Raw genomic sequence first — 24436 nt, 5'->3', positions numbered from 1 at the left:
CCTCATTTTTAAAGAGACTTAAATGTGAGACCAGGGGAAAAGTAAAACAAAACAGAAAAAGAAGAAAGGACCCTCAAGAACCGAGAGGAGAGTTTGCCGAGCACAGTGGATTGTGCTTGGAGGGCCAAGGTCAGCCTCCAGCAGCACTGGGTCTGGGTCTGGGCAGATGGGTAGGGCCAGGAGAGGTGTGGCTCCCAAGTCTCGGGGGGCTGTTTGCTGTGGCCCCGGTTTGGGCCCTGGGTGCACACCTGGGCACCCTTGAGTGAGAGGAATTGCAGAGCAATCCCACCCAGAATGGTGGCCTCTGGATGTGTTTTCTTTGTAGCTGTCCCTTCTCACCCCAAAAATCACTGGGCTGGAGAGCCAACTCTCCATGGGTTACTGGCCAAAGCCAGACTCATAGGGGACCCCCACTCCCCCATCCGCCTGAGTCAGGCGAGTCTTTGAACTGTCTGCCCCAAGAATTTAAAAATGTTTACGTGCTGAGCACTGCTCCAGGTACTGAAGATACAGCTTGAGCAAAAGGGGCAAGGGGAGGCCCTGTGGGCACCAGTCTGCCGGCAGAGATAGGGAACAGACGTCCTCCTGTCATGTGCGTGGGCGCCTGCTAAGTGCTAAGAAAAACACTCAGGCTATGCAGTGAAAATGCTACAACAAACCCGAGCAGGGTGCGGGGGCAGGGAGAACGCGAGGGAGTTATTTGGGGTCAGGAGGTCAGGGACGGCCGTCGTGCGTCTCCTCTGGTCTCCACGCGGCTCCCCTGCCCTGTCCTCTCTACCCAGGGGCCATTCTCGCTCAGAGGTCGCCTCCCCACCCCGGGCATCTGTCCAAAACTCCTGCGGGTGATTCTGGTCCCAACTGCCAGGAGGGTGCCCCCAGTCCGGGCCGGGTCGCCAAGGGCGCGCTGCAGGAGGCGCTCGGATGCCCAGCACGCACGAACCGTGACACCCGGGACCGCGTGTCCCCAGCCGAGCGCGTGACTCCGCCCCGGCCCGCCCCCGCCCGCGCCTCGCCGGGCGCCGCAGACGCTCTGCGGGTTCCCCGAGTCCCCCGAGTCTTCCCAGGCCCCTGGCCGGCGCGGAGGCCATGGAGCCGGCGCGCGACGCGCCCCTCGAGAGCGGCGGGGCCGAGGCGCTGCTGGGCGAGCTGGAGGCGCTGGTCCGGGACGTGGTGAGGGCGAGCTCGTGGTGGGAGCGCCACGGCGTGGACTGCGCCATCCTCGCGCTCAGCCTTTTCGCCTTGCCGGCCGGTGAGGAGCACGGGGACAGGGCGACAGCGAGCAGGGCTGGGGTTGGTGGTGTCGCGGGGTAGGGTGATGGAGAGGGCTGGGGGAGACGGCTTGTGCCCAGAACCTCGGACAGAGGGTTATACCCCAAACCTGAAAGTCTAGTTGGGGTGCTCTGCCCTCTGTCCCCAGAGGATGGGGCACTGGAGGAGGCATGAAGGGCAGTGGAGGGGAAAGTTGAGAGGAGTCAGGGGCGGGATGACCTGGGGGGCGGGGAGGTTCCTTGGGGGACACCAGGATGGAGTGAGGAGGGAGGGGGAGAGTTTCCCCTGGACCCCTCTAGATCTATACCCCCACCATGTGGCAGGCCTGTCGCTGCCCTGGCTGGGCTGTATAATAAAACTCTCGGCGTCTCCTTGGAGAGTCACTGGGGCTCTGTTTTGGCCCAAATACTGGAGAGAGAGCTAACCTGTCCCTGTCGGGCCATAGTGAGACCTGCCTCATGGTGCCTGTGGCAGCTGGCGGGGCCAGCACACTTCAGCCTGGGCTCCCAGGGGTGGGGGCTGAGGTGTCTGGGCCCAGATCTCCAAGAACTGGAGAAACACCCTGCCCACCCCTACCTCCACTCTCCCTCCGTGCAGGGTTCCTGTGCCTGCGCTCTGAGAATGTCCTGGTCTTTGCCCTGGGTGTTACCATCCTGGGTGTGTGCCACTACACGCTCACTGTCAAGGGCAGCCACCTGGCCATTCACGGTGCCCTCACCGAGTCGAAACGCTGGAGCAAGATCTGGGCGCTTTTCTTTGTGGAGGTGAGCCTGGGAGGGGGCGGGGGTGGCTGTGGTACCCTGTGGGCAACCACATTGTTCTGGGCGAGCATGCAGGTCTGTTTGTACAGCTGTGTGTGCCCACATGGGCAGAGAGCTACAGCAGTTGGTCTGTGGGTCCAAGTGTGCAGCGTGCACCACAGTGTGTGTGTGTGTGTGTGAGTGTGCACGTCCCCAAGCCCTTGGGAGGGTGCTTGCACTGGGGGGCAGAGAACCGTGTGAGGAATGTACGAGTGTTTACTTAGGATAGTGCACTTGGCCTGGGCACTCCTGTTTTCCCTGGGGGTGTCCTCTCGCCTCTCTGCAGCACTGGGCCAAGTGATGATATAGCTTCCTTCTCCCGCCAGGACACCTGTGGTGGCAGGTCCTGGTATGTGATTGTCCTGGCTGCAGCCTTTGGGGCCTCCTGGTTTTGCCATTAGGGTTTATAATGTGAGCCACAGACAGAGGGGAGGAGGAGCAGGGGCCTGGTATCGCAGGGTCCCAGCTCCAGAACATGCCCCCCCATGCCTGGCGATGGCTGAGCCGTCCTGAGAGGCCCCCTGCTCCTCCAGATCTGCTCCAGGAAGGACCCTTCTCTCCTGACCTTTGACCCCCCATCCACTCCCTCCCTATCCTGCCTCAGCTTCTTGCCCACGGGCAAGGCCAGGAAGGCAGAGGTTTCTGGCCAGGTTGTCCTTCTTTCTGGACTTGTCTCAGGCTTCTCCAGTTCCTCTGTGGATCTGCCCCCTCCCTCCCTTCCAGATGGACCCTCACCTGGCCACCCAGGTCCCTGATGAACAAATACGAGAGCTGGTACCAGAAACAGTCCTTTTCTGCCAGGGCCTGGCTACGGTAACTAATTAAGTCAATTATTAACTTTTTATAAAGTTATGTAATTTTTATAAAACTTTATATAACTATACACACACACGTATGACATTGTGTAAAATTATACCATATCAGCTGAATGGGAGGAGACATTTCTTGCCTAGCATTCTCCTTTTCCTCCTTTTTTCCCTTCCCTTCCTCTTGCACCTGCACACATTTCTAAAGAGCAGAGGACAAGAGGAACCAACAGTTTCCTGATCCCCAGAGTCCATTTCAAGACACTTCCCTTCCCAGGGACCTCTGGGCACTGGTCCCAGCCAGGCTCTGAGGCAGGGGCCAGACCCTGGAGCTGGGATCAGGTGTCCCCCAAGTTGGTAAGCACAGGCAGGGGAGCAACTGGGCAGTGCTGTGTGGTCAGGGGTAGGATTAGCTGTTTCAATTTTTCAGAGCTGAACTGAGAGCCCGGAGCCTGGGGCAGCAGAGGAGGAGCAGGTGTGGTGGATGTGGGAGTGCCAGCCTGCAGGGCATTTGACACACAGGGATGGCCCGGCGGTTCTCAGGCTTTGGCATGCAGCTGAGTGACCTGGCTTGCTGGAGGAGAGGCCCCGGCTGCTAGAGTTAGCAGGTTCCCCAGGGGAATCTGATACCCAGCAAAGTTTGAGAAGCCCCTGGCCTAGACTGCCTGGGGAACGCAGTCCCTATCGTGGGTGCTGAGTGATGGCAGGGAGCCGAGGACGCCTTCACGGAGAAGCCTTCCCAGGTTCCCCAGCTGGAGAGCTCTACCAGGACCACAGCGCAGGGAGGAGGCGGTGGCGGCGTGCTGTGGTGGCGGCGTGCTGTGATGCCGGCTGGCGTGCTGCAGTCAGCTCCAGGGCGGGTCACACTGATTTGTCACTCAGGCACTGGCTAAGCTGTGTGGGAGGCCTCCTGCTTTTCCGCCCCACAAGGTGTGGCTCTGGCCACCTCTGGGGAGGGTCCAGTTCCCAGTGTGGAGGAGGGGATGGCTCAGTCTCCTCAGCCCACTGGCATGGAGTCCTTGGTCTTGTCAGCCAGGCAGGGGACAGTGTTCGGGCACAGCCTTTGGACACACTGGTTGCCTGACCTTGGGCAAGTTACTTAATTCAGCATCTAAGTGTTAGCTTCTCCTAATGAATGGGAATAATAACATTACGTTCCTCCTGAAGCCAGAGTGAGGATTAGATGAGGCAGCGTCGATCTGAATTTAGGGCCTGGGCCGGACTCTTGGATGCTCACCAAGTGTTAGTGTCCCTTTTTCTCTCTGGAAGGAACCTGCCGTCAGCTGCAAGGAAAGGGATAGCGGTTTTTCTCGTTTGTTTTTAAGGGAAAGGTTGACAGCGTTGTGTGTTGGTGTGTGTATGTGCGCGTGTGTTGAGGGAGCTGTTTGCTGTGACCCTGGTGCACCCACCTGTTCTCGGCATGGCACAAAGGACAAGCTCTGGCTGCCCAGGATCTCAGCGGACGGCCGGGGACCTCCCTGGATCCCTGCCTCTCCACTTCTGCCACGTCCTGATGTCCTCCCTCTTTGATCTTCCTTTTGTTGGGTGCCTGTGCTCTTCCCAAACCTTGACCCTCAGGAGACACTGTCTCTACAGAATGACCTAGTCCTCTAGTCTGCAGCCTCTGGTGTCAGCTGAGTATCATTGGCTTTCCTGGGGCGCCTGGTGGTTGCTGGGTTTGTCTCAGGGTCTGCTGGCTTGAGCTGAGGGTGGGACAAGGACTCCCCCGCTCTGACCCGTTGGATCTGGGGGCTGGGGGGGCAGGATGGAGGGGGCGGCTGATGCTCCAGGTTGTTCTTGTTTCTCGGCTAAAGGATCAAAAATCATACACACCTCCCCACACTAGCATGAACTTCCCTCTGAAGACCCATCTCCAGTCCACAAGAGAACGTTCCATTCCTCCTACTGATGTATCTCTGGCCCTTTCCCCAGCCCACTGTAGCCCCGGCCTTCCCCTGCGAGGCCACCCACCCCTCCCTGTCCTGGGTTATGTCACCGGGACTGCCAGTTACATTCTTGGGGACTGCCAGTGAAGGGCCACAGGAGGGTGGGGTGCAGGGCCACCATGATTTAAGTACCGAAGCTTGGGGAGGATTAACTCCTGAAATCAGAGGACTTTAGGACTCTCTTGCATGTCACAATCAAGATGCTCCCCGAGTGGGCGGGGACAGGCTGTGCCACTTGCTAAGCGCTTTATTGTGTCTCTACTTTAAACCCTCCTCCTGGAGTCGGCTTTGGGCTACGGGGGGGGGGCGGGGGGGGGGGTGGGGGGGGCGGGCGGGGAGTCACAGCTGGTCCTCAGGGAGCACAGGCTGGCTCTGCCCCAGGGAAGGGAGTGTCACACAGGGCAATGTGGTCACCTTCTCTCCAGTTCCGTGTGGTGGTGGAGACAGAACCGAGAACCCTCAGCCTGTTCACAATTCTCGAATGTTCTTTTCCCACGAGTTCAGTGTGACCATTATCCTCTGGGCCGTCTCTCTGATCTTCTCTTTGTCCCCACCCGAACCCCGAGGGGTGTTAGTCTGATTTTTTTATTTTAAAAATTTATTTTAAAAATATGATTTTTTATTTAAAAGAATTTATTTAGAGGGCTCAGGTCTGCAGTACAAAATATACTTTTGTAAAAAAGTTTTCAGTTTTGAAATAATTAAAGATTCACAGGATGTTGCAAAAATATGACAGAGAGGTCAGGTGTAGTCTTCACCTAGTTTGTTCCAATAGATACATATTTGCAGAACCAGGAAATTGACGTTAGTATAGTGTGTGTGTGTGTGTGTGTGTGTGTGTGTGTAGGTGTGGGTGTGTGTAACCAGATTCACCCTGAGCCAATCTTCCTCAGAAAACATAAAAAGTCCTGATTATACTAGTTAACCCTTCTTGAGTGCTGACTGTGTACTTTACATGAATCATCTCATTTAACATTCACACCTCCCTGTGAGGTTGAAGCTATTATTCAACCCACTTTGCAGATGAGGAAACACTGCTCTGGGAGGTTAAGTCGCTTGCCCAAGGCCGCTCAGCTGGCGCATGGTGCAGCCTGGGCTCAAGGCACGCAGAATGTGGCTGGCGCACCAACGAGGTGGGGTGGAGGCTATGAGAGCACAGAGAGGAGAGCACGGCAGGGACACTGGCAATGTCTGCAGATATTTTTGACTCTCACACTGGGTGTGTGTGCGTGCGTGTGTGTGTATTACTGGCGTCTAGTGAGTAGAGGCCAGGGATGCTGCTAAACATCTTACAGGACCGTCCTCATACAGAGCATGACCCAGCCCCAAAGGTCAGTGGAGCCGAGGCTGAGAACTCTTGGGCAGAGTGTCCAGAGGTGACGCTGCCAGGCCAGAAGCAGGAAGTTGGTTTCAGACGGAGCAGAAGTACAGACAAAAGCATATGTAGAGGAAACAGCACAGTGCATGAGGGACCCACAGAAATCTGGGCTCACTAGAATCTAATGGGGACCCTGGAGAAAGGGGAGCAGGGAGGCCCATGTGCCATCAGAGGAGCTGGGAGGTTCCCAAGGACAGGGCCTCAAAGGGGAGAGAATCTTGTGAGAGCTCCTCGAAGGGCTCAGCCCGGCCCGCATCCTGCCCGCTCCCATCAGGACGAGGCACCGGGGCTCCTCTGGCTTCGGCTCCTCTCTCATCCAGAGGTGCTAACACATCACCCTTTGCCCACAGAGCCTGCCCGAGAGGCTGCCTGGTCCCTGAGGACTCACACTCAGGGCCTTGTATTCTCACTGAGCAGGGCTGCCAGATGGAGCAAATAAAAATACAGGACGCCCAGTAAAGTTGGAACTTCAGATAAACAATGAACGCAGGCAATATTCGGCATGTACTTCTACAAAAAATGACTGGCTGTTTATCTGAAATTTGAATTTATTTGGGTGTCATACTTTATCTGACAAACCTATTGTTGCGGCCCGTGGAGTCCTAGAGGCCCCCACCACTCTGAAGCCAGCCATGAAGGGGCTGCTCAGCCCCTGGGAATCAGTGAGAGAGTCTGGAGGGAGGAATGGGAGCTGGGCAGATTCCAGCCCAGAGTCCCTCTTGCCCGAGGGATGCTGCCCCTGGGACCACCCACAGTTCCTCCTACTCATCCTGTCTAGGCCTGCAGGCCTGGAGAATACAAGGATCCTGGGCCCATCCCTGGAGTGGCCCCACCGTGCCCGGCCCTGAGCTGGAAACCTGACTGTTGCCCATGATCCTTCTTACTCCTCCCACTCCTCATCCTCCCCCCACATCCTGCCTCCTGCATCCCTGCCCTTCCAGTCCTAAGCATCTCTCAGCTTGCCCATACCAACAGCCTCTGGCCCTTTACCTGCCTCGTCTTGCCCATCCCCTTCAAATCCAGTAAGGTGACCTGTTTAAAACCCAACTTTGACTGCATCTTAATTTTATAATGATGTTTTTTAATCCTGCAAAGTATTGTTTGTTTAAAAAATAAAATAAAAGGACAATATTGGAGGATGTGTAAGAGGTTGAGAGCTGCCCTTACTTCCTAGGAGGAGAATGGGGCAGCCAAGGGATGGAGTAGGAAGAAGACTTGTTTCTATGCAATTTTTGAATTCTGAGTTATCTCAACATATTACTTGTAAAAAATAAAATTCAACTTTTTTTTTTTTTTTAGGAAAATTGGCCCTGAGCTAACTAACATCTGTGCCAATCTTCCTCCATGTTGTATGTAGGATGCTGTGACAGCATGGCTTGGTGGCAGTGTGTAGGTCTGTGCCTGGGATCCGAACCCCCGAACCCTGGGCTGCCAAAGCAGAGCACACAAACTTAACTGCTGTGCCACTGGGCTGACCCCTCAACTGAGTAAATTTTAAGATCAAATTGGCTTTATCAAATGACTCATGAATCAGGCAGCATCTCATCTAGCAAGCAGAGAGATACTCCAGGGAGTTATGCAAAATGGAAGACTTTGATAGAAAGGAGGGTGGGGCAAGGAAGTCATTAGCAGAGGAAAAATGAAAGATCATTGGAAGGAAGTAAGAGTTCAGGGTGATGATGGCTTCCCATTGGCTGAGCTGTGGCATTTTCCATTGTCTGCTTGTTGCTGGGCCAGAAGAAAATCTTCCTTCCTCCTGCTGGGGTATTAAAGTAGAGACAACTTCCTGTTGGAGGTGCGAGTTACTGTCTCTTCCTGTTGAGTGTAACTGAGCACAAGTCGTAAGGCATGAGTGTTCCCTCTCCGGGCCTTCTTGACTCCAATTTCAGTTGAGGTTTCCTTTGCTAATTTTCACATTTTTCCCTTTTGATCAAGATCTTTTTCTGAAAGCATTACTGATCAAGAGTCAGGTTTTCTGAATTCAGTAGCCTTTGTCCCTTGATGGCAGGAAGGACCTTTCCTGGTTGTTGTGTCCCTTGTCAGAGGGAAAGTGCATGGATGGGAAACCACTTAAGGCCGCATTTGAGTAACAAGAATGGGTAGTAGGGAGAACTCTCAGGTGTTTCTCACCTGTAGTCTATATTTTGTCAAGGTCATTAGTGTTGGAGATCATCTCGAAGTGGCGAACCAGCGTCACCTTGTTAGGACGTCATTTTTAGGGACTGCTGCATTTACTCATTTAAGCCAGGGGGTTAGTCAGGTTTTTAGCACATGTGGGAAGAGAATCTCCTAGCCTGAAATAAAAAGTCATTCTAAATGCCTTGCAAAGATAGGTGCTGCTAGTGAGATCTAGGGAGTGGGGGGAAATCTGAGCTCGAGAATTATGGATAGATTGAAATCTTTGATGACAGTTCCAGCAATCTGAAACGTTACCCTCCTAACAATGGCCTGGGAGATATGGATGATGGCGTTATCTTTCCAGGTCAACGCCAGAGTGAAGGAAAGGAAAAGAAGAAAAGGTTTCATGTTTAGTTAAAGTATGAAGTTTTGATCCGTCGTCTTGGGTGAAAGCAGTCTACATCAGTGTCAGCTACTTCTCTTCCTTGTCAATTTGGTTCGGAGGTCTCCAGCATCTGTACGGGACCAGATGTCAGGTGGAGACTTCTTTAGCTGTAAGATATGTATCCAAGGCTCAATGCCTTCTAGTTCTGCAGCAGTGTGAGTGGTCAGCAGTACTTGCTAAGTTCCCTTCCCGTGGGGCCCAAGGCTGTCTTCTTCTGGTGATGTCTCCAGAACCTAGTCACCAGAGTCCAGACTGTGACTAACAGGATCCTTTGAACTGGGATCTGGGAAAGCTTCTTTAACGTGTTGATGATAGGCTTGAGCACAAGACATTAAAGACTTCCAGTAGCTGGTCCTACTAGCATGAGACAATAAGGAATCGGCATAAGGTTGTCTACCAATAGACATTGGTCGGCTGGTGACTGTCTCATGTGGAGTGAGTTTATGTTTCCTGAAAGGGGCTCTGTGAACAGTTAGCAAGACCAAAGGCAATGCCAAAGGCAAGGGAACCCAGTAGTTTCAGTAAGTTTAGAAATTACAAGTTTGAGGATCCCATTAGTTCTCTCAACCTTGCCTGTTGCTTGAGGCTGATAGGTACAGTGATCGTTCCAACAAGTTTGCAAGCCTTTTGTTAAGGCTCACATAATTTGCCCAGTGAAGTGGATGCCTCGATCACTGGAGATTATGGAAGGTATACCCTAAGTGGGAAACACATTCTCTAGCAGTTTCTTTGCCACCATGAGGGTATCCGCCTTGTGATGAGAAGGCTTCAATCCATCCAGAAAACATACATACAATTACAAGAACATATTGATAACCCATGATAGGTGGCAGTTGAATGAAGTCTGGATGCAGGTATTCAAAGGGTCCGGAGCGGGAAGGTTTGAGGTCTCTGGGGACAAAAATCGTTTTTCCAGGATTATGGACCTGACAGGTCAGACGTGGCTGGTAGACTGTTTTTGCCGTTTTTGTAGAAGTCTCCCCACCAATGTTGATCCATAAATTGAGTCATCTTAAAGGCACTGTGGTGGGGGAAGGAATGCAAAAATGGAAACTGAAAAATGGGGTTTGCTGAGGAGCCAGGAAGAACCAAGTTGCTGTCTTTGGTTTCCCACAGCCCCTACTGTTTGTTTAATTTACAGTTATTGTTTACCCATCTTAATTTCTCTGATTCGGGAGCAGACCACTGACATTTTACAAGGATACCAGGATGGCAAAAGTCTAGCAATGAGGGCTCATTTTTTGCAGAAGCAGGATGGACTTCATCCAGATTTGCCAAAATCTTTATAGATTCTGTTCCTGCTGCCTTTACATAAAAATGAGCTAGGGCATTTTCCTATTCTAAGGTTCAGTCCTTTTAGTGTGAGCCTCAATTTTGATGACAGACAACATTTTAAGAGAATAACAAGAATTATGACTAATAACATTATACGAGGACATATCAAAATTTTAGGATTTTGATGTAATTTTTAGAACACATATTAAAAGCATTCACCCAGGCAACTTAACGTAAGAAGGTTTATCAACACTTGTTTGACAATACTTCTCATGTAATTTAACATAACAACTAAACCTAATTAGTTTAATATCTCCCTTTTTATTAGGAGGGAGAACAAATCCTTTGGAATGTTCCAGGGGTCCTCTGGAAAACCTCAAAGTTAGTTTGTGGTCAAAAGACTTCATTTTTGGAATTTGATTTTCAGAAGCTTGTCAAATATGTATGTATATGTTTTAAAACATTTGCCTAAATAAGATCACAGATCATCATGAAACTTAATTATCTATTTAACCAAAGTGATGATAAAAGATTTCAAAGGCAAATACAGAAATTATTTTGATAAAACACAAAATCTTTGTTTTCTAGGCAGCTTAGTTAAAAAAAAAAAAAAAACCTTTTACAGTCTCTTATCAGGAGCAAATCAGTAGTCCAAGAAAACTCTGTTCTTTTAGCAGATGAAGGAAAATTAAGGTTTAGTTTTACATAAGTACACGATTGATATTAAAACCTATTTCCAAAACTCTTATAATAACGATCCAATTTCTAACCAACTTGACTAGACAAGGTAAAATTCTCTTTCTCTCTTCCCGATTTTCTATTTAATTCATCCTTCATAACCAAAAGTTCTAGTTTAGGCAAAATTACTTCTCATTTCCCGTAACAAAAATGCAGCTCCATACCTCATATCTTTTCTTAACCAAAAACACATCCCACTTTCCTTGAATACAGAGCTGTTTCCCTTATTATTTCTAGTAGCTTTAATTACATATATTAATTAGAATTCTTAACCCTTAGAAGCCTTAATTTCTAGTGAAAACTAAGAAGTAAGCAATTGTGAACTGTCTTTTATATTAACATTCTGTGGCTTGGCAAGTTTTATAAATAACTTTTGTAATTTTTAGAAACATGCTTTTCTCAAAGTAAATCTCTCAGCGTGGCACAAAACATGTTTACTAATAGACCCAAATATCTCAAGTTCCCCTGTAATAAAGAGCAAAAAGTAGATAATTCTATGTTCAGTAATTAATGTTTCTGTGTTTTATCCTTTTTGGAAATGATCTATCTATTCAATGAATTTCCATCATTTAATTTTACAAAACTTTAAAGTTTCAAGTTACCAAAAAGATTTGGGAAACCATTTTTAAGTGCACATACCATAACATGTGATTATTGCTAAAAAGTTCACCTAAAAACATTTTATCCTACTTATATCTATTTAGTTGAATAGTTCTTAACGATTAGGTTTGTATCACCCATGAAAACTTCATGAGACGTTAGACAAAGTCAATTATAATCCCAAGCTATTTTTCCTCCTGACAAATTTTGTGACACACATATCATGAACTTATTTGACCCTTGGTGAACTTAGTTAGAATAAAAGTATTAAACTTCATGCTGATAACTCCAAAGACAGGTCTATTTTAATTAAACCAACAAACTTCAATTAGCTTTTATTTGTTAAAGATTAATCCTAGATCACGTGAACTTGAAAAGCATTTGGGTTAGTTTCTATATTTCTGAGTTTTAGAATAGCCAATCCTTACAAGTGCTCGACCTTCAATGCAATTAAATAGAGTTCTTTTACAAATTAATTTTGGCAGTCCCATCTGGAGGTGGAAAAATATCACATATCTATGAGATACACATATATAGACATACGTAGACAAACAGAAACCTTTTAGTTACTAATATTTGTGGAGTAAACACTAAAGATTTTACATTTGCCCAATTTCTAAATATTTCCTCCTCTTTCTTTTTTCTTCTGGTGAGAACCATTTGCATTTGAAAGAATGACTCTTAGGTCTGGAGAAGATCACAGAGGCACAGAGAAAAGTATTCAAGTTCTCTCCTCCAGGATAGTGTTTTGGGGGCATATTTGCCTATTATGAGAGGTCTAGGGTAATTACCATTTTTAAGTGCAGGACAATTCTATTTCTAATGTCCTGATCTTTTATAATAGCTACAAGCATTTTGAGATAAATAGGGAGATTTTGGGGTTGGCGAAAAGGACAGGTGAACTCTGAACCACTCTCTAGAGCCATACCTTTGGCCCTGCAAATATTTGCAAGACAAAGACCGTTGTTTCCAGTTCCCCAAAGCACTGGATTGTGGCCTCAATAATAAAGACGCTGACCTGCCCTTTCAATTACATTTACTCCAATTTGCTTCTTTCCCTCTGGGGACACACTTTATGGGAGGAGGCCTCAGAAAAGCAATTCCTGTCAGGCTCGGAATATCAGCTTCCAGTTTGGCCAAAGTTTTGATATTAAAAAGTTATTAAAAGCTTTCAAATAGCTTGTCAGGTTTCAGCTGGGACAAACAGTAAATATTTCTGGCAGTAGTGAACAACCCCATTAATTTCAATTTTAGTTTTCCCTTGGCTGTTTAAGGGAATAACATAGCAGTTTTCAAAACAAAAAATCCCTCAGTTTCATCAGCTCATTTAAGATGATGTTGAAGAATTTGCATAGGGCCTTCAAGGACAATCTCCTTTCCAGTTTCCCAGTTGATTACAAGTGAGACGTCGATTTCTGGACCAGGGCCTTGATAAGGGACCCTTAGGAGGGTGAAACGGGGAAGGCCTAGGTGTTTCTTTTTTTTTTTTCTGCTTTATCTCCCCAAATCCCCCCTGCTGCATAGTTGTATATCTTAGTTGCAGGTGCTTCTAGTTGTGGCATATGGGACGCTGCCTCAACATGGCCTGATGAGTGGTGCCACGTCCGCGCCCAGGATCCGAACCAGCGAAACCCCGGGCTGCTGCAGTGGAGCACGCAAACTTAACCACTCGGCCACGGGGCCGGCCCCTAGGTGTTGTTTTAGATACCTTTTGTTTTTAATTTTTCATTAGTTTTTTGCAACGAATCTTTCAGAGAAGGTATTTTGGAATCTTGAAGGCTTTTGGAAGCTTCTACATACCGTTTAAAAATAAGTATCCCATTGTGTTTGTTCAACCTGGGATCCCTTGTTCTCAAATGCGTTTTTTTAAATGAACGATTTTGTCTAATTGGAATATTCCCCATAGTGGCCACTGTAATTCCAGATTGGTTTTAGTAAAATCCTGCCATCTTTTTAGACGCCTGCAACTTCTGGGACTATAGTTGTTACCACGCAAAGGGCATGATCTGCTTGCTGCGAGACAGAAGTCAGTCGTCAAGAGGCAAGATGGTGGCAGAGAAAGGGCATTTTATTAGAGCTTGCTAGCAAGAGGGAAGATCGCTGACTAATGTCCAAAAGAACCATCTTAAGAGGGGAACAGAGTCTTGAAGCAGTTATATCGGCTGGTGGGTTATACGGGAGGTTAGGCATGTTGACCCAGGAGTTGCCACACCAGATCTTTCAGTTTTCACTGATGATGGCTATCAGCATAGACTCTCTGTTTGGGGGTCATCACATCCCTAAGAGCTCAAAAGAACGAAGTTATCCTCTTATTGCAGCTGGGAGGTATATGCACCAGCAGGGGGTCATAAGATCTACAGAGCAGGTGGATCTCCTGGAGGGTACAAATCCAGCTGGGTTAGTTAGTCAGAGGTCATTCAAAGTTACAATATGGTCTCTTTTCTACAATATGGCCTCCCTTATGTCAACTTTGTGTTGAGCCAGTTTCATAGTTGTTAAACATAAAATAAGGAGGTATGTTGGAAGTTGGCATGCTCGACTCTATATAAGGGGTCTTCTGTCTTTTAGCTAGGCTTTTGAGTTTCCTGGAGCCACACTAATAATCTAGGGAGCAGGTTCTCCAGTGAACCTGCAGGTTACAAAGAATGGGGACTGTGGACTGATTCCAAACAAATGGGGAACTGCAGCTGCCACCAACAGTTCCCAAAGTGGAGTCTGGGAATCTAGGGTCAAAACCAAAGGGCTGGGGGGGCTGGCCCCGTGGCCGAGTGGTTAAGTTCGCGCGCTCTGCTGCAAGCGGCCCAGTGTTTCGTTGGTTCGAATCCTGGGCGTGGACATGGCACTGCTCATCGAGCCACGCTGAGGCAGCGTCCCACATGCCACAACTAGAAGGACCCACAATGAAGAATATACAACTATGTACTGGGGGGCTTTGGGGAGAAAAAGGAAAAAATAAAATCTTTAAAAAAAAAATAAAAAAAACCCCAAAGGGCTGGGGTTTCTTTTTGCCTTCTGAGATACCCACTTGGCCATAGCCTTTATCTACACAAAACAAGATAAACATGTCCACCTTACTGTATTCGTAGTAACCAAGAGATATTACTGCATCCTGGCCACAAGAAGGTCCTGTGTTCACCACCACCAGTTCCCATGGAACCTTGGACTGGAGAAAGGATTGGACCAGCAAACCCCAAGGACTGGGGACTGAGGACTGATTTCAAACAAAGTGGAGAACTGCAGCTAAACGGTCAGAAGGCCCGATGTGGAATCCAGGGACCGAGCTAAGGGCTGGGGTTTTCCATCTGTGGAATTGTGGTCTTGGATCTAGGCAGAACCATCGGCCAGCCCAGTTGACTCTGGGCAGAATCCTCCACCAGCTTAATTGGGCTCTAGAAAGAATTCTCTACCAGCTCAAGCTGACCTGCCCTGTTAAGGAAAGCCAATTAGATTGAGAGCTCGAACACAAAAAAGAGTGGAGCTCAGCTGAAAGGAACTCACCAACAGCCCTCAGAAACAGTGAGAAAGACGGTGAACTCAAAAGGGTTCATGGGGGCCACAGCTGTTTCTCGTTGTCCCTGAATCCTGTCGGAAGTTTGCTTTGGTCACACTGCTGCCACCAATCTGTTAAAAAACAAAATTCAGCTGAGTCTGAAGATCTAATTGGCTTTATGAAATGATTTATGAATTGGAAAGCATCTCATCCAGCAAGCAGAGAGATGCTGCAAGGAGTTACACAAAATATGAGGCTTTTATAGAAAGGAGGTGGGGGGCAAAGAAGTCATTAGCAAAGGAAAAATGAAAGGTTATTGGAAGAAAGTAAGAGTTCAGGGTGATAACAGTTTCTCATTGGCTGAGCTGCAGCATTTTCCATTGGCTGGGCTTGTTGCTGGGCAAGAAGAAAATCTTCCTTCCTCCCTCTGGAGTCATAAAGCAGCAATACCTTCCTGTTGGAGATGCAGGGACCGGGCTCTTGCTCTTTGGGGTAATTGGTGAGTGGTAGGATGGGAGAGCTCCCTCTACAGGCCTTCGTGGTGATTATTTTAGTTGAGGTTTCCTTTATTAATTTTCTCATTACCTATTCAAAAAATAAATTATTTTTAAAAACTACCAACTTAGACAACTACCATTGGCCACTGGCAGAGGTCTGAGGATGCTTAAGTGAGCAAAGAATTAAATGAAAGAATAAAGGAACAAATGAGAGATTTGGGGCCCCCAATGAGAGATGTTGAGGAATTATACTGACATCCTCCCCTTGCACATGCTGGCCACTTGCAGAGCCTGAGTGCTGCTAAGAGATTGGGGCTCTTAAGTCTTCCTGAGGGGTACAGAGTATGGCGATATCAAGAGGCAGCACCAACCTTGAGCTTCTGGAACTTTCTCTGGGTCTGGATGTGGGATCCTTTTGGGTGAGACCTTTACATAATCTTTTACAGCAGGACAGTCCGTCCTCCAACTACCTCCACAGCCTTGTGGCCATTCTCCACTGCCCTTTGATTGATGAGTGCGCATGCACATTGAGAAATGCTGCAGTCTGTGCTGTCGTCCCCTTCTAGCCCAAATCCACCCCTTTCTCTCCCTCTCTGGAAAGAACATCTGGATGGCAGTGAGAATTCCAGTGTTATAGAAATAGGGTCAAATCTGGGGCTGGCCCCATGGCCGAGTGGTTAAGTTCACGCGCTCCGCTGCAGGCGGCCCAGTGTTTCGTTGGTTCGAATCCTGGGCATGGACATGGCACTGCTCATCAAACCACGCTGAGGCAGCATCCCACATGCCACAACTAGAAGGACCCACAATGAAGAATATACAACTATGTACTGGGGGGCTTTGGGGAGAAAATGGAAAAAAATAAAATCTTTAAAAAAAAATAGGGTCAAATCTGTTCTTATTCACATAAAAAGGCAAATCATACACAGACTCTGCAAGTGTGTGCTGAGTCACAAATCACGCGTTACGTACTGCAGGGTAGCTTGTCTCCCTGCAGCCTCGCATCTGGCACTTGGCTGAGAACCTGACTGAAAACCCCACTAGGGCCCTGAGGGTCAAGTTCTTACCATGCTCACTCTGGCTCGGTCTCCTGGCATCGCTCCTCCAAGTGTCGTTAGCTGCTGGTCTTCAAGGTGATGTGGAGCTTGTGCCAGAAGGAAAATGAACTTTGTCACTAAGCAGACTGCTGCATTCAGCTGACACTTGATGAAAGAAGCAAGGCAGATAAGATGGGCCCTTGGAGCAGAAGTGCATGGAAGGAGCAGTTAAAAACAGTTGCTTCTTCCAGTTCCATGGGGCAGCACCGTGAGGTTCAAAACACACCCTTGCAGGGCTTGGGCAGAGGCAGGCGAGCCCCTGAGGATGTCCCAACAGACCCCAGCTGTGCCCCCTTGTACCCGCTGCCGAAAGTTTCTGTCTCAACTTGAACCAACCACGTGGCCCCAGTGGTGCATCCTCTTGAGCAGGCAGAGCCTCTGGAGACCAGCAGGCCTGGAAGAGACATCACTTTAGTTGACACATTAACTGCCCACCCTCTGCAGCCTCCCCCAGGTTCTGTTCCTCTGTGATGTTACAAAAACAGAGAGCAAAACCTGACCCTCTGCGTGTTACAGCGTCCAAGAGCAAAGCGCCTCGTCCTGTTTTCGTGGACTCCACAGCAATGCTGTCCTTGAATTAGCATTTATCTTCCTGCCCTCTGCCTTCCGAGGGGCCGTGCAGTACTGGTTTGACTTATCTTCCTGTGTCTGTTGTAAAACTGCAGTTATGACGTCACTAAGTGTCCTCCTCAGTGTCCTTTAGATAGAGCCTCTGGCTACATTTTGGCTTCGTTTCGTTCCAAGGGGGAACGTCTCTGCAGACACGGTGTGAAGACAATGTTGTTCCTTACCTTTCTTCTTCTGCTTTTACTTCAGCTGCCCGAACCCAGTGCCTGGGTTCATGCCCCGTTGCAGTAAGTGGCTCATCTCAGCGGTCTGACGGCTTATCTTGCTTGGAATCTGGGTTCAAATCCCACTTCTGCCATCTACTTAGCTGAGTGACCTGGGGTGGTCATGTGACCTCTCTCTATCTCAGCTTCTGCTTCTGTCACCTGTGAATAATAACGAATAATATCACTACTGACACCCTGCGCTTGGAAGATGGACAGATCCTGTCTGTAAATTGCAGAACACTGAGCACTCAACGAAGGGTGTTCTCTTGTCTTTGCTCAGCTCAGTGATTGACATTGGGAAACCCTTCACGTTCTCCTGGAAACAGGCAGGCAGCATCTTCAGTAAAATTAGCAAAATCTTCTGGCCTGGATAAAATATGGGAAGAGGCTGATAGCTGCATGTTCATTTGCATAATGTGCATAAGAAAAACCTTAGTGTTTCTTTTGCATTCAGAATGTCTGTTCTTCTTGGAGTCAGAGAGTTGCTGTTGCTCTGAGCAGCTTCAGAGAATCCCACGGAAGGCGCATGCCAGAGAAGACACCCCTAGGGAGAATTAACTCGGCCGCCACCAAGGCACCCTCACCCTGGGTGCCACCCTCATGGACAGTTCAGGAGATGGCTTCCCTTTGCCCCCAGACCTCTCCCGCACCTCTCCTCTTGCGGCTGTGGGCTCAGAATGCAAAGTAGTGTTATGAAGGTACAGATGTTTTCAAGATAATCATGCACAAAATAATTGCAGTAGGATGCCAGGAGCTTCCCCTGCCGCGTGTCCACTTCTCTGACAGCCTTCTTGGGCTTGCAGGCCTGCCTGGGTTGTCAGCGGCAGCGTGGCAATCGTGGGGTGTCGCCTCCACCTGCAAATGCTTTTCATAGCCATGCCAAGTGGATGCAGTTGTTTTGAGTGGCTGCTGCTTTGTGGTCCTGGATACCTGGGAGTTGATGATCAAGGCTGCTTAGCTGGGAGTGTGAGGCAGGAAGGCCCTGGAAATGCAGCATCTGGGGAGGGTGGAGTGTTCTTGAGGCTCCCAAAGGTCCTGCTTTGCTCAGCTCTGCCTGATGGCCCCGGTGCCCTTTCTGCTTCCTTCCTCCAGGTATGCACGGCCTTCACTGCAGAGTACGGCAGGTACGGACACGTCAAGATGCACCACGGCTACACCAACGTGCTGGGCCTGGGGGACTCCAGCACATGGAGGCTGCCTTTCCTCAACCGCTACGTCTACATGTTCCTTGCTCCTTTCTTGATCCCCATCATAACCCCACTGGTGGCTGTTGGTGAGTATGCCAGGGCTGGGCCCTGCAAAGATCTGGTCCCCTCTTCCTTCCTTCCCCTCCTGGCTCCGTGGAGGCTGCTTGTGGAGGAAGCTAGGAGACTTGAGTGAAATCTGGACAGAAAGTTTCTGGGACAGGCAGGCAGGGTGGAGAGAGCCTTGGACCTGCGGCCAAGTTTGGCTTTGCCACTTACTGGCTGGTGACCTCAGGCAGTAAGTAAAGTAAGTAGAACTTAACCTCTCTGAGTCTCAGGTTCTTACCTGCTCCTCAAGGGTGGCGTGAAAGCATTATGAGGTCACCGATGTAAAAACACTTTGTAAATGCCTCGTACTGTGTTGCGTGTTATAATTTTTAATATTATGGGAGCAATATACAGTGGAAGCAGCAGGGGCTAGAGGGCCCTCAGTTCAAGCCCCAAGCCACCACTCACTATCAGAGTGACCTTGGTCAAGTTGCTTAACACTCCATTTCCTCCTCCATCACATGGGTGAGCCGACTTTTCAGGGCTGTGTGTGGGTCAACTGAACACACCTGGGTCACCCTGTTTACACCACTGAGCCACGAGGAGCCAGCTCTGTTGGATCTGAGCCTTGTGCATCCCTCCCTCCGTTTCTTGCTCCTTCTGGCAGAGCGGCTGAGAAAGGTGGAGCTCAGGGCGGCTCTGCGGACGTTTGGCCTGATTTTGCTGGGCCTTTATTCTCACTACTGGCTGCTCCTGAACGTGTCTGGCTTCAAGAGCCCTGGGTCGGCCCTGGCCTGCATGCTCCTCACCAGATCCCTGCTGGCCCACCCTTACCTCCATGTCAACATCTTTCAGGTGAGGCCTCCCTGACCCTGGGTGCTGCGGGGTATGGGGAACATTCTCCAGGTGCCTGACCACAGGCTGGACTCAAGGTTCTGGGGAGAGAGAGGACACCTGTGTGGGAGGGAGGCTCACCTCCCGTCCAGGCCTCTGCTCTTCTCTGCGGGCCATCACAGAGAGTTTTGGTCTCAGGTAAGGAATTTGCTTCTCTTCAGTGCTGGTTGCCATTCATGCATGGATCAGAGGTTTATTAAGAACCTTATATGCATAGGGCACTTGAGCAAGCCCTGTGGGGACACAAGTGATTAGGACCCCAGCTCTTTCCCTCAAGGTGCTCACTGTGATAAGCCCAAGTAAAGTGAGGCAAGGGCCATCACAGGGGGCCCGGCATATGCCGTGAGGTGGCGCATGGAGGGGCTGGGGATGGGAGGCCTTCATGGGAGGCCAGGGGCTCGGCCCCCAGTTCCAGGGCTGTTTCTGCAGGGATGGACCTCTCCGTGCTCCCCTGACCAGTGGAGACCCGGATTAGAGCATGCTGTCTGTCACCATCCCAGTGCTCCCCACAAAAGCCCTCAATGACTTAGTCCCATAATCGTGTCCCAGCTGCACGTCCTGCTAGAACAGAAGCTCTCGTTCACTCCGGCATCCCTTCGACCTAGGCCAGTGCCTGGCAGAGGAGGCATTCCTATACACCTGTTGAATGAAAAAATACATGAGGATGCGCGAACTTGATCTTGAATGATGAGCAGGATTTTGATTGGTGAAAAGAGAGCAGAGAAGGGTCGCTTCAGGATGAAGCAAGGGCATGGTGACATGAGAGCAAGCAGTGAGCAGTCACAGACTTTAGAGTACCCAGGGATGTGAGGGGTGCCCAGGCAAGCCCCTTATTGTACAGATGGAGAGAGAGGCCCAGAGATGGGCGAGACTGAACTCAGGACACAGGCGGGAGAACCCCAGCCTCCTCATGCCTCTACCAGGTCGCCCCAGAGTCGGGTGAGAAGGGCAGAAGAACCCACTGGGTCCCCAAGTGCTAGGTGAGGATGCCTGGGGCAGGGTGAGGAGGGGCAAGGTCCCCCGGCCCAGCCCCAGGGTGTGACTCCTGTGTCTGTTACAGCACATCGGGCTGCCCATGTTCTCCCAGGACAAGAAGCCCCGAAGGATTCACATGATGAGCCTGGGCGTGCTTAACCTGCCCCGGCTGCCCGTGCTGGACTGGGCGTTCGGCCACTCCATCATCAGCTGCCACGTGGAGCACCACCTCTTCCCCCAGCTCTCCGACAACATGTGCCTGAAGGTAGATGAGGTCGGGCTGGAGCAGCTGGGATGCAGGAACTATGTGAGGGCAGAGGGGGAGTGACCTTCAGGGTTCTCTGACCAACTGGCCTGGTCAGAGGTACCCAGGGAGGGCAGCACAGTGTACAAGCAGCAGGTGGTGGGGTGGGGGGAGTGTTTCTGATCAGAGACACCTGGGTTTCTTCCTAGCTGTGCATCAAGTTGTCCTAGCTGTGCACAAGTTAACTGAATGTCTCTGAGCTTCAGCTTTCTCATCTGTAAAATGGGAGTGAGCAGGGCTTACGCTGGCAGGCTCTGAGGATGAAAATGAAGAGATGGATGGGAAATGTTGGGCACGCAGGAGGTGCTCGGTAAAGGGTGCCATGACTTGTGCCCCCGTGTGCCAAGGAGGACTGTCACACAGTCGGGAGCCCTGGGGAAGGATGGTGGCGAGACGGCCCCCCTTTCCCTTGCCTGCTGGGAGTGGGGAGGCAGGAATTCTCCAAGCCCCTCCCCTCCTCAGAGCGTCATGGAACAAGGCAGACAGGAGCTGGGGCTGCGAAGAGGAAGGGCCCACGGGGGTGGGCCTGCCGCAGTCCTGGCTCAGCAGCTCCTCCTCCCACCCATCTTCTGGCAGGTGAAGCCGGTGGTGTCCCAGTTCCTCCATGAGAAGCAGCTGCCCTACAACGAGGACTCCTACCTGGCTCGCTTCTGGCTGTTTCTCAGTCGCTACGAGGAGCTCATGGTGCAGGCCCCTCCCATCACTGAGCTGGTGGGGCTGCAATGAAGGGTGGGCCGGCACAATCACCCTGCTCCCCCTCCTAGGCCCAACCCTGGCTCTCCCGCTTCTGCTGGCCATCTCTGAGGCCGGGAGGGCTCGGGCCCTTCCACAGTGGGTGTGGCTCAGTTGCTGGTGGTGGACCATGGAGGTGCTGGGCGGGCAGTATGGCAGGGAGCTCATGCCGGGGGGCTGGGCTCACCTGTCCTGCTTGCTTTTCTGGGTTTCAAGGGATATCTGGAGGAAAGGAATAAAGGTGGCGAGGCATTCTGGTCAGTCTGGACCTTGGACAACTTCATCTCAGGACTAAACAGCTGGATTCCTTCCCCCGCTCTGTCTGAGCCTTGATAGGGCTAAGGGACAAGGGTGACAGGGGTGCAGAGAGGCCCTGTGCAGGGGGCAGGCTAGGAGGAGGTGCCGAGAGAGAAGGGTCAGCCCCTTGCTGAGGGCCTCCCTGGCGCCAGGAGAGCCCCACACTTGGTTGGCCATTGCTTCTTCCTGTGCCCTTTGAGGCTCTGGCCCCTAAGGAGCCCTCTCCCCAGGGACCATGGTGAGAGGTTACTTTTGGCAGAACTCCCTAGTTTTTCAGCCGGAGAAGCCTGTGCCAGACACTGGCTCGGCAGCTCCCAAGAGTCACAGCATCAGAGAGATCAGAGTGTGTGTGTCTCGTGGGGAGAGCACTCCAGGGGAACTAAGGGGAGAAAGGGTGTAAATAGCTTTGAGCATGGCCTTGGCTAGCTCTAGAAAATCTACTTTGTTCCATGATGTCTAGAAGGGGTAGACATGGAAGCAGTATCAATTGAGAGAGAGAAAAATTACTGGGAGGGTAGCTGAGATGGGAGGGGTTTATGGGAACGGGTCTGGAGGACAGATGGTCTTAAAGAGGAGAGGAAGGACGGCGGGTGCAGATACAAGAGCTGGAAGTCAAGGGCTGGGCTGGGCTGGGAAATGATGGTCTGGGGACTAGGCTGAGAAAGGATGGTCTGTAGCCTGGGAGTAAGGTAGGAATATAAGGGAACTACTCATGTCAGCCAGAGGAAGAGGTCAAGGTGCTGGGGGACACCACTGAGTCAGCCTAAAGTGGGCAGACTTGAGAGAACGCTGGCAGTTGCCCTGCTTGGGGGCTGGATGAGAGGGTGCAGGGAAGGGCCCAGCTGGAGGCTGAGGGAGGGACAAAGGAGGCCAGAGCAGTTAGTTTCAAACAGGGTTTTGCACCTTGGCACTATGACATTTAGGCTGGATAATTGTCGGGGTCTGTCCTGGGCATTGTAGCATGTTTAGCAGCATCCCAGCTTCTACCCACTAGGTGCCAGGAGCCCAAGTTGTGACAATCAAAAATGTCTGCAGATAATGCCAAGTGTCCCCTGGGAGGCAAAATCATCTCTGGTTGAGAACACGCAAGTCATGTTCTGAGCGCATAATTGCCTTGTTTTTCAGTGAAGTCCTTGGGCAAGGTGAAGGGCATGCTGACCCTGATGATGGGGAGCCTAAATGCCAACAAATGGGATGGCCGGAGGGGTCAGATGGCAGGTGACACCTTTCTTTAAGCCCGGTCCTGTTGGAGAACCCATCTCTGGTGTGGTCTTAGGTGGCTCTGCTGGGTAGCTGTCATTTGCCCCTTGAGATCCATTCCCCACTCTTCTCCACCCCGCCTTCCTCTACTGAAGACCACAGCTCCTGTCAGGCGTCCTCTCCTACAGCTACAGCTCTCACTAGTTCCCAAACAGCTCCCTCCTTTTGCTCCTTCAGGGCTTGGGGTGGTAGTGGCTTCCAGCTGTTGCTAGCCCAGGGGTGCTTCACTATTCCCTTAATCCTGCTCATATCTCTATACAAAGTTCCTTCATTAAATTCTCTGCAATCAGCCCTTCTGAGTGTGCCATCTGTTTCCTGCTGGGAGGCTGACTGAGAGAGCAGAGTTTTGGATCCAGACAGCCCTCTTGGAACCAGGCAGGCTTGGCAGCCTCCCCAGCCTACTGCTTTGCTATATGTTATTGCTGCTCTTTCGAAATGCATTAGCAGCTCAAAAATGGCCTTAAGGTCTGGGAGTGTGATTAATCAAACTGCTGATTCTCCATATGAAAAATGCAATGTCAGAAAAGGCCCCATTGCACAGTCCTGGATAATGATTAAAACCATCCTAATAGATAACCAATGACTCATTGTTATTGATTTGGGCCTGAGTGGGGAATGAGCAGCAGCTGGAGGCCCTGGTACCAGACTTGGAGGTACCACAAACACACGGGAACAAGTCACTTGATTGCTTTGAGGCTGGATTTTCTGTTACTCTGAGTATGTGGGCTGGGAGTGCATGGGCCTTGAGAGGTGAGGGAGGTGACAGAAGTGAATGAAGTCCTTCTAGGGCTCGGCATAAACCTAAGGTCTGATTTACAGAGGCCTATGAGAGGTGACAATTTTGATGATGATGATAGCTGTTTATTCAGAACTTATGGTTCATACTTTTACCTACGCCATCTGATTTTAAATTTCTACAACAAGTTTGTACTATTTTTTCCTCACATTATGTATGGTGAAGATAAGCTTTGGAGAGATTAAATTTCTCAATGTCATATAGCTAGCAAGTGGCAGAAGAAGGATTCAAATCCACTGTGTCTGACTCCGGAATTCCCTGGTCTTAACCACCAGACGTAATGCCTCTGGATGAGGAGCCCTATAGGGCTTTCTAGGGTGTCTGATCCTGAATCTCCTTCTCTTCCTCCTATGTGAAAGGATAATAAATGATTTGACCATTAACACAAGCTCTTTATGAACATCCGTCATGCTCTGGGCACTGTGTGAAGCTCTGGGAATGAGACTGGGCCCTAGCCTCCTGGAGCTTACTGTCTAGTGCAGGAGTTGGCAAACTTTTTCTGTAAAGGGCCAGAGAGTAAATATTTTGGGCTTTGTGGACCATATGTTTTCTGTCACAACTACTCAAGTGTGCCATCAAAGGGTGAAAACAGCCAGAGACAATATACAAAGATATGAGCACGGCTGTGTTCTAACAAAACTTGTTTTAATTGTATGG

General features: G+C 50.2%; 1 protein-coding gene across 2 annotated transcripts; it reads left to right on the top strand.

The window, feature by feature from the left end:
- The first annotated feature begins 989 nt into the window (after positions 1 to 989).
- On the top strand, positions 990 to 23559 carry FADS6 (fatty acid desaturase 6). 2 transcript variants are annotated; one of them, XM_046676009.1, is made up of 7 exons: positions 991 to 1249; positions 1867 to 2033; positions 18382 to 18562; positions 19189 to 19376; positions 20476 to 20655; positions 21271 to 21423; positions 22849 to 23559. In XM_046676009.1, the coding sequence occupies exons 1-6, from the start codon at positions 1087 to 1089 to the stop codon at positions 21418 to 21420; spliced, it is 1029 nt and encodes a 342-aa protein (XP_046531965.1). In that variant the 5' UTR covers positions 991 to 1086; the 3' UTR covers positions 21421 to 21423; positions 22849 to 23559. The 2 variants fall into 2 exon arrangements, with proteins under 2 accessions (XP_046531966.1, XP_046531965.1); XM_046676010.1 differs by having other exon boundaries at positions 990 to 1249; positions 20503 to 20655; positions 21271 to 23559.
- Positions 23560 to 24436: the final 877 nt, after the last annotated feature.

Source organism: Equus quagga, chromosome 11 (genome assembly GCF_021613505.1).
Source record: "Equus quagga isolate Etosha38 chromosome 11, UCLA_HA_Equagga_1.0, whole genome shotgun sequence".
Lineage (NCBI taxonomy): Eukaryota > Metazoa > Chordata > Mammalia > Perissodactyla > Equidae > Equus > Equus quagga.
The sequence above is the reverse complement of the archived record's forward strand: the minus strand, read 5'-3'. Positions and strand labels throughout refer to the sequence as shown.

What these genes read in the sequence shown, in the direction of transcription:
- FADS6 (XM_046676009.1), top strand. Translation starts at nt 1,087, where the DNA reads ATGGAGCCGGCGCGCGACGCGCCCCTCGAGAGCGGCGGGGCCGAGGCG. An exon ending in CCTTTTCGCCTTGCCGGCCG is followed by an intron (nt 1,250 to 1,866) that starts GTGAGGAGCACG and finishes CCCTCCGTGCAG; the next exon opens with GGTTCCTGTGCCTGCGCTCT. An exon ending in CCGACAACATGTGCCTGAAG is followed by an intron (nt 20,656 to 21,270) that starts GTAGATGAGGTC and finishes ATCTTCTGGCAG; the next exon opens with GTGAAGCCGGTGGTGTCCCA.